At 43.5% G+C, this 14,538-nt stretch overlaps 1 protein-coding gene across 1 annotated transcript in view; it reads left to right on the top strand.

The window, feature by feature from the left end:
• The window catches only part of LOC138260314 (galectin-3-like), a 202,780-nt gene that overhangs the window by 20,377 nt on the left and 167,865 nt on the right, over positions 1-14,538 (top strand). The window contains exon 2 of the mRNA XM_069208694.1: positions 9,394-9,448. Coding sequence (XP_069064795.1) covers positions 9,408-9,448 — 41 coding nt within the window. The 5' untranslated portion in view covers positions 9,394-9,407. The remainder of the gene's footprint in view (positions 1-9,393; positions 9,449-14,538) is intronic.

Here is a 14,538-nt window from a genome sequence, read left to right as displayed (position 1 = left end):
AATGGTCCCACTGTATCTTTTCTCTGTTTTTAATGAGTGTGCTTGAACTTTAGTGAATGGTGTTTTTTAACTTTGTCCATTCCCAGGCCTCAGAGACCAATTTATGTTTATATGTATGTTTGGTATCAAGTGTATTGATTTATATAGGCAAATAAAATGATTTATACATTTTTCTGTATCCCTTTGTATGATTATATTTTTATGACTTTGGCTTGATTTGTGATACTTATCAGATATAGAGATTCTGCATTGTGGAACTATTTGTGGAGGTGTGTTTTCTATTTCTTTTGTTGCTGTTTATCCCTGTCCTGCTCCTTTATCATTACTTATAGGGTACCCTTTTATAGATGTTCAGCGTGTTTCCATTCATTGAGGAAGGTGGCAATGGTGATGGATGCATTGAGGATGGTGCTGAGTTTGTTGCTGATCGTCTGTCTTCCGCTACTGAGGATGTGGCAGGTGCAGGAGTCAGTCGGTGTTCCTATGTGTACAGAGTTCATGATGGCTATGATGTTTTGAGTAGTGAGCTGGTCCCAAGTGGTTAACAGGTGGTCAGGGTTTGCCTCAGTGGGAGCGATGAGGCTGAGGATGTCGGTGACAGTAGGTTGGGGCTCGAATTGTTGTGGAAGAAGTCTGCCAGGGAATTGCAGAGTTCCTGGGAGAGGGTGATGATTTTTTCAGAGGCTGGTGAGTTGGAGAACTCTCCGACGATGCTGAATATTTCTTTGTTGTTGTTGGCACTGGCCTCAATGTGATTAACAAGGGCACTCATTGCGTCCTTTTTAAGAGTTGGTGGTATTGATTGAGCAATGTTGTGTAGGATGCTCGGTCCTTGGTATTCTTGCTGGTGAGCCATCTTCTTTCCAGTTGCTTGTAGCTGTATTTTGGAGTTATTAGTTCTGTGGTATACTAGGTGGCCTGTTTGGAGGGTCTCTTGGGTCTTGAGGGCTTGATGAGGGTGACTCTGTCAGCGCAGTCGGTGATCCTGGCAGAGAAGTTCTTGACAGCTTGTTCTAGGTTGGTTGAGGTGACCGAGTGGGAGGAGTTGAGAGTGTTTGTCCATTGGCTCTCTAATACTCTCTTTGTGCTTTGGTGAAGGGTGCTGGGGGGACCTGTGATGGTGTAATAGACAATGGCATGGTCTGTCCAGGTGAATTTGCTGACGTGGCTGTACTTGACTCTATCACTCCTGTGAAGATGGGGTTGAGTGTGTGTCTTGAGATGAGCGTCAGTTTGCTGACTAGTTGAATGAGGCCAAGGGTGTTCATCCTTTCGAGGAGCTTGGCAGTGTTGGTGTCGTCAGGGCCATCAAGGTGGAAATTGAGGTCTCCAAGGAACATTTAGTGCTTGGAGTCAATGGCAAGCGGTATGATGAAATCAAGGCTGGCATCAAATAAGCTGGTGCAAGGTCCTGGGGGTCTGTAGGTGAGCATGACTCTGATGGTAGTTTTGCCATTGTTGTGGAGCTGAAAGTTAAGGTGCTATATGATTGGGGTGGCATCGTTTGAGATGGTGGTGCAATGTAAGGCTTCCTTTTGGATGATGGAGATTCGACTTTTGTGTTTGTTGTTGCGGTCTTGGTGTATTATCTTGTAGCTGTCTAGAGTTGCTGAGGCGGTGTTGGGAATAGATGAGGGGTTGAGCTGTGTCCCGGAGAGGGAGCTGACATCAGGGGTTATGGAGGAGATGGTATCCCAGATCTCAGTGGCATGCTTGCAGAGGGATTGTGCTTTGAGCTTGAGGCAGTGAAGGTGTTCTGGGGTGATCGTGGTCAGGTTGATGTGCAAGAGGGTGCTCTGGTGATCCAGGTTAAGAGGCAGTGCCAGCAGGCAAACGGTCCTACTGTGATCACAGCAAGTTGTGGCAGCAGTAGTCATTGTGGGTTCCAAGGCACAGAGCTCGGATGTGGCATAGGTTTGAGTGGTGGGGGAACCAGGGTTCCTGGTGCTGGTCGTGGTCCAGGGACAGACTAGAACGGAAGGGCTTACTGCGGCCTCCATTAAGTATGTCTTGGGAGGCGGACAGCAAATGGCAGGAAGAGTGGCGTGCGGAGTGCAGCAGAAAGCAGAAAACAGAGAAGAAACTGACCAAAGAGATGAAAACAGTAATTTAAAAACAGAGAGTAAAGTGGGACTAAAGAGATATAAAGTTAAAGGCTAAATAGCAGGAGAAACAGGGATAAAGGACTAGATACAGAGTTAAATGGTTGGATACAAAGTTACAAGCAAGGATACAAATGTTACAGCAGAAAAGGCTAAGTACAGCGAATGCAACGACAATAACAAAAATGTAAAGCAAGCTATGAAAACCATTGAAAATTATAACAGCATTGAGAAAATGAGAAACAATGAGTGAAAACAATAGCAACAGCAAAAAATGAGGAACAACAAAAAAATGAGGAATAACAAGGCAGCTAGGGCAAGCAAAAGCAGCAAAAGAGGAGAGCTGGCACAGGGAACTGCTCAATGAGATTGCAGGAGGAGGGAAGGGTGCTGAGAGGCGGGAAGCAGGTGAGAAACAACAGGAAGCGCGAGCAGCAGTGGGGATAGTGGTGGAGACAGCCGAAAACAGAGAAAAAAAACAAAACAGGTGAAAACAGAAATTTAAAAACAGAGAGTACAGTAGGGCTAAAGAGATACAAAGATAAATATTAAATAGCAGGAGAAACAGGGATAAAGGGTCAGATACAAGTGTTACAGCAGAAAAGGCTAAGTATAGAAAATGCAACAACGATTACAGCAATGTAAAGCAAGCTATAAAAACTTGGGAAAACGATAGCAAAAGTGAAAAAATGAGGAACAATTAGTGAAAACAATAGTACCAGTGAAAAAAATGAGGAACAACAAAAAAATGAGGAATAACAAGGCAGCTAGGGCAAGCAAAAGCAGCAAAAGAGGAGAGCTGGCACAGGGAACTGCTCAATGAGATTGCAGGAGGAGGGAAGGGTGCTGAGAGGCGGGAAGCAGGTGAGAAACAACAGGAAGCGCGAGCAGCAGTGGGGATAGTGGTGGAGACAGCCGAAAACAGAGAAAAAAAACAAAACAGGTGAAAACAGAAATTTAAAAACAGAGAGTACAGTAGGGCTAAAGAGATACAAAGATAAATATTAAATAGCAGGAGAAACAGGGATAAAGGGTCAGATACAAGTGTTACAGCAGAAAAGGCTAAGTATAGAAAATGCAACAACGATTACAGCAATGTAAAGCAAGCTATAAAAACTTGGGAAAACGATAGCAAAAGTGAAAAAATGAGGAACAATTAGTGAAAACAATAGTACCAGTGAAAAAAATGAGGGACAACAAATAAAATGAGGAATAACCAGACAGCTAGGGCGAGTGCACACAGCAAATGGGGAGAGCTGGCATGAGGACCTTGCACAATGGCACAAAAAGCAGTCAAGCTAAACTTAGAGGCAATGTGTTAAATATTTATGCTGTACACAAACATCAACACAAGGAAAACAAAAAAACAATAGAAATCCCAAACTAATTTATACAAATAGAGTAAAATATAAGAAATGATTTGACACCAAAACCATCAAAATCCAATTAATACATCAAGAGTTCTGAATTTTAAAAGTTTAAGGTTCAAAATAGCAAGTCCACAGTTTTAGAAAATTGCCACCTGGGCACATTTAGCACCATAACCAAGGGTCCAGGAATGGATGGGGTCCTTTTGGGAGTTCAAGACTCACTCAGGCTGGATCCAGGTGCAGGTCTAAGATGGTGGCAGCCTGTTATTTCCTTGTGGCTCAGAACAGGAGACCAGCAAAACTAGCCCTTGCAGCCACTATGGAAGTCCTGGGAGCAGGTGGTGAGGCATGTTCCTACAGTAGGGCTGGTCTCTGAAAGTTCTAAACAGGCTCCAGACAACAAAGCAGTCTTTCCAGGTACAGCAGCCATCTGGCAGAGTGCATAGAAAGTCACAGCAGCAGGCAGTCCTCTGGGAGTCCTTACACAGGTCCAGTAGTGAACCTAGGAGCAGGTCTGAGAGACCTATTTTTATACTCTGGCGCCCTGCTCCCAGAAATTGGGTGAAGTTTCCAGAGAGGTTCTCTGAAGTACAAGAATTTCCCGCCTCCCCTGGCTCCTAGCTGGCTGCACTGAAAATACAGGGTTGTTAAGCCTATTGTGTGGTGACAGAGTTCAGCCTATTCAGTTCCAAGTGAGGCTCTGTTTAGCTCCACCCCCCATCGTCAGTTAATAGCCCATTCGGGCTCTGCTAATCCCTATTGTGTGACTGTCTGGGGTGAATTCACAGTGTCCCAACTGTCAGTTACACCCAGTCATGTGACCTAAGGCAGGTTACAAGCACAGAGTGCTAAGGGCAGGAAAATGCCAACTTTTTAAAAGTGGCATTTTCAAACTTGTGATAATAAATCCAACTTTACCATTAAAGAGGGTTTATCATTACAAGTTCATAAGTAACAAACATGATGAATCTACCACCTCTGGATTAGGAATTACAATGTCTTAATTTGAATATGGAATCTCCAATGTTACCTTATGAGAGGGGTACGCCTCTGAGTAGTGAGAAAACAAATTTGAGAGCTTTTCACTACTGGGACATGTAAAATTAAAAAGTACTTGTCCTACCTTTTAAATACACAGCACCATGCCCTACGGGAAGTTTTAGGCATGTCAAGGGGTTTTAAATGACAAGTCGACATGGCAGTTCAACACTGCCTTTAGGCTGCATTGGCAGGCCTGAGACATTTTTTAAGGTGCTACTTAAGTGGGTTACATAATAACTGCAATAAGGCCACTGGTTGAATTTAATTTACAGGCCCTGGGTATATGGTATACCACTCTTCAAGGAACTTACATGTAAAATAAATATGCTAATCATGTATAGGCCAATCAAATCATGTTTTAGGAAAGAACACAAGCACTATAGCACTACAGAACTGGTTAGTAGTGGTAAAGTGCACAGAGTCCCAAGGCCAACAAGCAAAAATCCAGCAAAAAGTAAGACGAGGAAGGCAAAACGTTTGGGGGTTACCCTGTAGAGATGGCCATTTCCAACAATCGGATTAGAAATATGTAAGAAATTGTGTTATTAGTTTAGGGGATAGAAGATTCTTGCAGGCATAAACCACAATCCATGTCAAGGTGGACCACAAACGTTACCAAATTAACTTGTGGTTAACCCTCTGGTAGTTGGCACAAAGCATTCAGACTTAACTTAGAGGCAATGCGTAAAGTATTTACCCATCCCACGAACAGTAATAATGCAAAAACACAACACAAGAAAAAAACCAAGCCAATTTAGAAAATAAAGTACATTTTAATAGACAAAATGATACCAGAATGACAAAAATCCAATCAGCAGAAGCGGAGATATTCACTTTCAAAACTGTGGGTTTCTATTACACATAAAAGCACATAAGGCCACTTAATGTGATCTGATCATGCTAGGTCTGAGAAAAAAGTTGCCTTCTTAAAGTTCAGAGCAAACAGTTCGGTTCTCAGAGGAAACATCAGGAAGAGTGGAAAGAGAATCATAGATGGTTGTCACTGTAGCGAGAAGAGCCCACCTGGCATCATGAACAGTTGTTCCTGGAGCTTCACATTGGTGGTCAATATCCTTGTTGGCGGTTGCTGTAGTGTGAACAGTTGGGTTCACCAGACCTGCACGTTGGTGGTCGTCGGAGGCTCGGTGTAAACAGGCCAGTTGCAAAGAGCCCAAAACGTCAGGGTTGCACCTTCTTTCACAGGAGATGCTTGACTGATGCCAGCCATGGATCCAGGATCTGGGGAGATACTGCTTGGGGATTAGGAACTCACTCCAGCAGAGGCCAGCAGGGCTGAGGCAGGTCCAGGCAGGTCTAGTGCAGCAGGTTATCTGGACAGTTACAGGAAGACCTCTGGAGCTTATAGTGTCTTTATACCTTAGACAGGAATTCAACCAACCGACCCATGGACTCAATCAGGTTGCCTGGGCTGAAGGAACAAGGGTCAGTCTTTCTTCTCAGAGATCAGGCCAGTCCTCAAGCATTAGGGCAGCCCTCTGGCGGTCAAGGCAGTATTCAAGCAGCAGAACATTTCTCTAGTTGCAGCAGGGCAGCCCTCTGGGGAACAAGGCAGGCCTCAAGTAGCATGGCAGTCATCTTAGGAACAATGTAGTCCTTCTGTTGTAATGTCCACAGGTTGAGGAGTGAAATGACGACTGGCTCAGGAAGGATAATATTTGTACCTGGTGTCAGGTTTTGGGTGGGGGAATTACCTAAACTGCCCCCACATGTGGTCCTGAAAAGTTATTCCCTCCCCCTGTTAAGGCTCCAAAAAGTCTGGGGTGTCAAAAGACTAGTGTCAGTTTTATTTGTATGTGCTGGAGGTAAGTCATTTGAAGTGTAAGTGGGTCAGGGAACAGTTCCATTGCCCAGCCACTCTGGAAGGATGGCCCATCCTGCCCACACCGAGTGCCTCTTTTGTCACTGTGTGGAAGGAATACACAAACCCCAATAGAATAGCAGAGTCCGTTCATTTTCATGTGACTGAGGACACTGGCAGAAAGCACAAATGGTTAAGACAGGAAAATGCAAAATTTCTAAAAGTGGTAAAATTGTGATTTAAAATACGACTTTACCATTACAGAGGATTTTAAATTACAATTCATTTGAATGCAAACATTATGGGGCTTATTACGAGTGTGGCGGTCTACAGCCTGACAAACTCGGGGTGGTCGGTCTGGACTGCCGCCAATGCGGCGGTCCAACCGCCACATTTAAACCCTGGCGGTCGGACTGCCAGGGAACTGCCAGCTCCGCCAGGATCTTGGATCCTGGTGGTCTTGGGATGGCAGAGAACATAATCCACCAATGCAGAGGTGCAAGCAGCACTTTCTCTGCCAGCCTTCGTTCTCTGCCAGCCTTTTTATGGCGATAACACCGCCATGAAAAGGCTGGAGGAGAACAGGTGCAGGGGGCCCCTACACTGCCCAAGAACCTGGCCTGTGGCTTGCAGCGCCCCCTCACCCAGCACCATCGCAATGGTCACTGTCTGCTTTGTAGACTGTGAACATTGTGAGGATGCTCATGCAACCTGCGGGCTACAGCATGGCGGCTGGCTTGATTATGAGCCTGCAACAATGCTGTAGCCTGTTTCAAGCTATGCTGGCAGGTGGAGCCGAGGTTTCTGCCCACCAGCCAAGCGGGAAACTCTTAATGGGGCCGGTGGGGAGGTAGCATGTGTGGCAGCAACCTCCCCGTCGGACGTTCGGTGGATGGTGAAAACCATCCGTCAAACTCGTAATGACCCCCATATCTCCATTTGCTCCCAAACGAAAGTTATCACTTAATAAATGTAATAACATACCCCATTGTTAGAGGGTAGAGATGGGAGTAATAGGCCTTACAACAGTGCATATGAATTAAAAAGGAAGATTTAGATCTGGCAAAACGTTTATTTTATAACTAACTGACATCACAGTACAGTACAGTTAACAAATATGGAAATCTGTAATCCAAAGTATTTAAGCCCTCATTATGACATTGGTGGGCAGCGGAAAACCGCCGGCCCTTTTATGGTTTCCCTGCTGGGCCAGCGTGTGGAAACAGTGTTTCCGCCCACCAGCTCAGAGGGGAACAGGGCCTTAACATTGTGGCAGTGAAGCGGGTGAAGCAGCACCTGCTGCACATTCCACTGCCCGTAATTCAGGCAGTGGAATGCACAATGGGTCTGTGCATGGGGGCCCCTACACTGCTGCTTGAGTCCACCATTATGCCAGTCTTTCCATGGCGGTGTTTACCGCCATGGACAGGCTGGCTGATGGGGACTCATAATCCCCAGGGCAGCGCTGCCCTGACGGATTACAACTGCCGGGACTGCCATGTCGGTGGTTGGACCGTGGCATCTGGACTTTGGCGGCGGTCCAACCGCGACCGTGACCTTAGTCTTTTATTCAAATTTGCATTTGAAGACTGGAATCATGTTGCTTCCGTATAAACTTTGGGAATACTTTTGAAGAAAGTTTAGTTAGTTTTGGAATTTTCCTGTGCTTGCGGCATAGCAGGTGCCGAGTCTGCATGGAATTATTTCGTCTAGGAGCATTCAATGTAACTTTTTATAAGTGCAGGTGTGCTTCCTACCATTTATTGAAAATGTTTATTTTGCCAGGTCAAAATGACAATTTAAAACTGCACTACAGGCTGCAGCAGCAGGCCGGAGACATTTTTAAAAAGGTTACATTAGTTTGTGGCAACAATGACTGCTGCAGCCCACTAGTAGCATTTAGTTTACAGGCCGTGGGCTCACGTAGTGCCATTTACTAGAGACTTATAAGTAAATTAAGTGTACCAATCAGGTAGTTGTTAATTGTACCATGTTTTAGGGAGCGAGGATAAGCACTTTACCACTGGTTAGCAGGGAAAAAGTACACAGAGTCCTATTGCCAACACAAATGGCTTCAGCAACAGAAGCCAAAAATCTGAGGGAGACCCTGGAAAAAGGTCCAGGGCCAACAAAATGTTAGAAAGACCTTTAGAATATTTATATATGAGGAAAATGCATCCACTGGTTAAAAAGACATATTAATCTAGCGAGAGTCTATCTCTTTAAAACATTTTACCTTTAAAATCACTAGCAGTGTAGCTGGTGAGCAATTGACATATGGATGTTTAAATAGTATACACAGATAAAATCTTTTGGCAGACTGGTGTGTACAGTTCAATGACACATTCAAAGATGAATCAAACTAAATATTCTACATTCTCATAAAGTAATTCATTAATTTCCTTAAGCAAATTGTGTATATGTGCATTCATTATGCTGATCAACAGCTTTACACAGCAGGTATTTCTTCAGGAGGCACTAAAAGCAATGATTACAGAGAAAAGTGTGAAAAGATTTAATACTTCATGCATGGGAAATAAACACAATAACAATAGAGCAATAAATTATTGTTTTCAAATGCTGTGATAAAGATAACTCTCTCATTTTTCAGTCCATGCTCTTGGCAATCTGCAAGTAAACTCTTGCTGCTCATTTATGCTTTAATGTGGAAGGCATTAAACCTGTCAATCAATTAAGTCTCTTTGTTTGTACAAGGAGATTTCTTTTATTTGTTGAATATCTATTATGAAGATTATGCTCTAAAATTTGAAATCTCTGTTGGTGCAGATTGTGTGACCTACGATTATATTATTTCACAGTGCTTTTGGATTTTTTTATTCACAGCTTAACTATTCTGGTTCTGCCAATGAATATTCCTGTGCAAGCTCATTTGAGTAAACACAAAGGATGCTGTCACATGGAGGGTCATTTTTAAATTTGATTGGTTTCCTAGGTTATAGATGGAGCACTAAATAAAATGTAAGCAATGGATTCATAAAATAGACAAATTATGTATTTTATTCCCTGCACTATAAAGCATAACATTGTTTTTATCTTCTAGGTGCTGCTGCAATCATGTTGGCATTCATGGCAAAATGCTTTCTTCTTGTCAACCTGTAAGTATACATTTGATTTCTGCAAATATTGTTTGATCGGCAGTTTTCTGGTAGTTTACCATTTAGGGAGCATAAACAATGGCATCTGCATTTTAGTTGCATGTCTTTTAGAAGTATCGATCTAAATGCTGTAGTGTAGTTGACAAACACCTAGAAAATAATTAGTTTAGTCAGCCACTACATGACATTAGCAGGCTATTTCAAACCAGTGGGTTCTCATTAAACTTTCGTGCATGTTTTTCCATAGCAGAAAATATTTTTAAATCAGAAAATATGTGAGAGACCTCATGCTCTTCAGCATCCAGAACTATAAATGGCAAACAAATATCAGATGCCTTTCATTAATAAGCATTTTGCAGGTACTCCACAGCTCTACTCAACATTCTATAAAGCTATCCATCATCCAGCAAAATGTAACTAGTGCAAGTGGTTTAATAACCCCAATACAAACTCTGCAGGAAGTTGACTGAAGTGAACAATTCAATTGAGTGCATCCAATTGTTTCAAAGGTCTAATAGAAAATCATACTTTTGTTGGGAAAAAAGGAAAAAATTACGATTTTCAAAGCACTGAAACCTCGCTTTTATATGGCCCTGAAATACACAGTTTACCATTTTACTTTTATAAGTACAAATTTAATGATAATGAATTTATCAATCCCAGAAAGATGAAGAGCTGATTGGGTTGAATCTGGCCTGCTAGAATTTTAACGCACAACCAGTAAATCATACCAGTGGTAGGTTATTAACTACTATATCACCAAGACACTTTGGACTACGAAGGGATGACATAGATGAGGGGAATGAGAAACGTTTAGCGATTCTTCACTTAAACATTTTCCAGGGTTCTGTTAGTAAATGTCCTACCTAAAACCAAATTGCAAAAACAAGGTAGAATGCCTTCAAATTGATTTTTGTACAAATCATGTTCAACACTGTGAATAGTATGATGCACGTTAGTAGAACATTGTGCTGGTGTTACCAACACACACCCCAAGGTTTCTGTATAACTTAAAAGCATCTTTGTCTTTCTTTTAAAAAGTCCCATTAGAGAAATTATTCACACTTTGCTCTAGTTATACCATCATTATACCAAGTTACGGAAAATTAAAAATTTAAAAACTTGTAATGGTTTGAAGTACAAACATGAATATGGTAACCAGCTGCATTATTGTAGTTTAGACCATTAACCATTATTGAGTAATATAAAAACCTTGTCAAACAATGGGCCAGGCCACACTCTTTCAATGCTTTGATTGATGTCCAAAACCTACCAAAGTTATCTTCCAAATAATTTTTCAAGTGTGTGGGAAAAGAGAATAGAGGAGGACATTATGAACCAAAAGAGGTCATATGAATGAGGCCGCAGGTGTAGCTCTGAAAATTAGGATAGTAGGGTGGGGATCTAGAAATCTAGAGATCTAGGCATATGAGTATATTTAATATTTAATAATTATGAGGCATTTTGATATTAAAAACCATTTACTTCTAAGGAAATAGTTCATAAATTTCATAGGAAAGCAGGCATATGGACTGCAAATAAACTGGTGCCTTAACCAGACGTTTCACCACAATCTTTAGACTGGATGATTTATAGCTAAAACAATGACATATTGCTTTTACCACACACTATTACAATGAAAGTGGCTACATACAAGGCCGCTGCCCAAATAGTACTTAATCTCTACTACTTACCCAGCGGCTGGCAAAATAGTACATAATGGCCCTCATTACAACCCTGGTGGTCGTTGATAAAGCGGCAGTAATACCGCCAACAGATGCAATTGATGCTAATTGGTCCCAGGTTATGAGTGGTTATTCAGCCACTGTGACATTTAGTCAATGGCACAATGTATCTTGGGAATGGTAATTTTGATTTTAACACGCTAAGCAGTGTTTTAAGTAGGCAAGGCTGTGTCTGTACGCTCCTGAGCCCTCATTTCTGTCCTTGGAAGTGCTGTCTCAGTTATTGAAATCTGGGGCCACATGTATGAAGCATTTTGAAGGTAGCAAATGGCGAATCGGACGTTTTCGATGTGCAAATTGCAATTTAGGATGTACAGATCAATTTTTCCGATTCGGTAATCTATTTACCGAATCGCAAAAGGGTTTGCGAGTCGCAATTAGGAAGGGGTGTTTTCTTCCTAATTATGAGTCTCAGTCCCATTTATGATTGTTTTGTGACCGCAAAAGCGGTCGCAAAACAATCACAATTAGCACCAGGTGCTGATAGGTGCTTATCTATATAGCTGACCAATTACCCTTTAAGGGCTATTTAGGGTCTCCCCTCTGAGTGTTTCCTCAGATTCTGATTGCAAGACTCCTGCAGGAATCCTCTGCACCCTTTACTTCACCTTCACTTGACGAAACTGCATCAGGACCCTCCAGGAAGTCTACAAACTGCAACAAAGAAGACAAGACAACTTCTACAACATTGTATCTTCAGCTACTGCCAGCAACTGCAACACTTTTTTCCAGGTCATGCATCCTCAGAGGTTAGCCAGTTTTTAGCCTACACCAGAAGAACAAAGGAATCTCGCTTGAAGTGAATGTGTCACTCTGCAGCGATGACCGGTGGTGTGGGTCCCCTCTCCTGATGAAGTGTGTGGATCCAGCAACACAGGTGGTGGACTGAAGTGGTCCTGATGGTCCTAAGGTCCAGCTGTCCAACTTTGGTGGAGGTAAGAGCTTGCCTTTCCACGCAAGACAGTACCCCGTGCACCATGTGTTTTGCAGTTGCCAGGGCTTGTATGCGACCTTCCACAAAGTTCTTCTTGCACAGCAGAGCTCCTGCCCCCAGCACTCCTTCCTGCGACGCACAGCTTCCTGAGTGGTTCTCCAGCGGAGTGGGATCCATTTGTGTAGTGCTGCGTGGACCTCCATTTGCACCTTGTTTGTCCCGTGCTGCGGGGCTCCTGTGCAGGCTGTCTGGTTTTCTGAGGGCTCTCTGAGTTGCTGAGAGCTCCCTGTCTCCTTCTCCTGGGTAGAGGCTACCAGCTCCCTCCTGGCCCTGGGCAGCGCCATTTTCCTCTCACTGTGTGCTTTGTGTGTGCCAAGGCTTGTTGGTGGAATCCAGCGACGCAGACCAGACTGCAATCATCCATCCACTGTGGGATCTCATCTGCATCAACCAGGAACCCGCATCCATCTTCTTGGGTGCAGTACTGACTGTTCATCTTCACCGATGGTTCTTCTTTTGCAACTTCATCGGGGTTAACAGGGGCTCCTGTTCTCTTCAGTGCTTCTTTGTCCCCTACTTTCACAGGTCTTCAGGTCCGGGAATCCATTGTCTGTGTCTTGTAGTCTCTTCTTGTTTTTGCATAATCTTCTATCAGGTGATCTTGTGTGTTCTAGGAAACTTACTGTGATTTACTCCTGCTTTCCTGCGCTCTGGGGTGGGTTCTATTACTTACCTTTGGTGTTTTCTTACACTCCCAGCGCCCCTCTCCACATACTACACTTGCCTAGGTGGGAAACTGACTTTCACATTCCACAATTTTAGTATATGTTTTGTGTTCCCCCAGGCCCATTTCTAACTATTGTGATTTTCACTATTTGCACTGTTTTTACAGCTAATTTTGAATTCTAGTGTATATACTATGTATATTACTTACCTCCTACGGGAGTATAGTCTCTAAGGTATTTTTGGCATTTGTGTCACCAAAATAAAGTACCTTTATTTTGCAACATTGAGTATTTTCTTTCATGTGTGTAAGTAATGTGTGACTACAGTGGTATTGCATGAGCTTTGCATGTCTCCTAGATAAGCCTTGGCTGCTCAGCTACAGCTACCCTTAGACAGCCTGGCTTCTAGACACTGACTACATTTCACTAATAAGGGATAACTGGACCTGGTATAAGGTGTACGTACCATTGGTACCCACTACAAACCAGACCAGCCTCCTACAACCCATACGAGGAGAACTTGGATCAAGAGAATTGCTGTAGTACCAGTAAGACTAACTGGATAAGGAACAGATCCAGGAGAACCAGGACAGCCTAAACCAGGAGGACAAAGACTAAGAGGGCCAGATCACAAGACAAATGTTGGACTTTGATCTGCAGTACGAGAGCTAGGAGGTTGAAAGTGAGAGGAACAAATACAAGGTGAACAGGAGCAAGAGGACAGAAAGGAGCAGCACTAGAAGGGCCAAGACTGGGGAAAACAAGATGGTCAAAAGGCAATGTTACTAACGAGCACCATTGGTGAAGAAGAACCAGAATCACCAGAACTAAGGAGACCAAGACTAGGAAGGCAGACGGGTCAGTTCCAGAGCTAGGCCCAGGAGAACCTAAACTATAAGGAACTGAACCAAGAGGTTCGGGGCAATGGACACAGAATCTTGACAAAGGCAAGGACCATGAAAAAGAAGAATATCATGACCTTGGCCAGGAGTGTCCAAGTAGCTGAGTTCAGAGACACAGGCAACCAGAGTGAGAGGAAAAGTTCTAAGAGGACGAGGAAACAAAAACAAAAGTCTAGGGTACCCAGAAAGATCAGGGCAAAGAAGATCAGGACCTTTAGAACCAGAACCAGGAGGAACAGGGTAAGAAGGATCAGGGCCAGGAATTTAAGGACCAGTATCATCACAGCCTGGAGGTTCAGGCCACATGGCAAGGTAAAGGATGGCCAGGCAGATGAGCAACAGTATGGCCAGGCTCAGGAGGACCAGATAAAGGAGGGCCATGATGAGCTTGAGTGGAAGCACAAGAAGAATGAACAGGAAGACCAGGGCTCGGAGGATCAGAACCAGATCCCGGAAGACCAGATCCATGCCAATAGGACCGGGTGCATAATAAGCAAGGAAGATGAGGGTGGTCTGTACCAAGAATGTCAGGAGGACCAGGACCAAAGCAAGGAGGATTAGAAAGATCAGGACCAAGAGAACCAGGAATAAACCTAGGAGTTATAGGGTGACCATGGCTATAGGACCAGAGCCCAGAATACCAAGTGAAGCAGAAACACCAGGAGTAGCAGGACCAGGGCGAGGAATATCAGGTGGAACAGAACAGCCACAGCCAGGAAGATTAATTGAACTGGATCCGGATGTCCAGGAGGACCATGTTCAAAGTAACAAGGCTCAGAAACAC

Source organism: Pleurodeles waltl, chromosome 9 (genome assembly GCF_031143425.1).
Source record: "Pleurodeles waltl isolate 20211129_DDA chromosome 9, aPleWal1.hap1.20221129, whole genome shotgun sequence".
Lineage (NCBI taxonomy): Eukaryota > Metazoa > Chordata > Amphibia > Caudata > Salamandridae > Pleurodeles > Pleurodeles waltl.
Note: the sequence above shows the minus strand (reverse complement) of the source record. Positions and strands in the feature narration are given on the sequence as shown.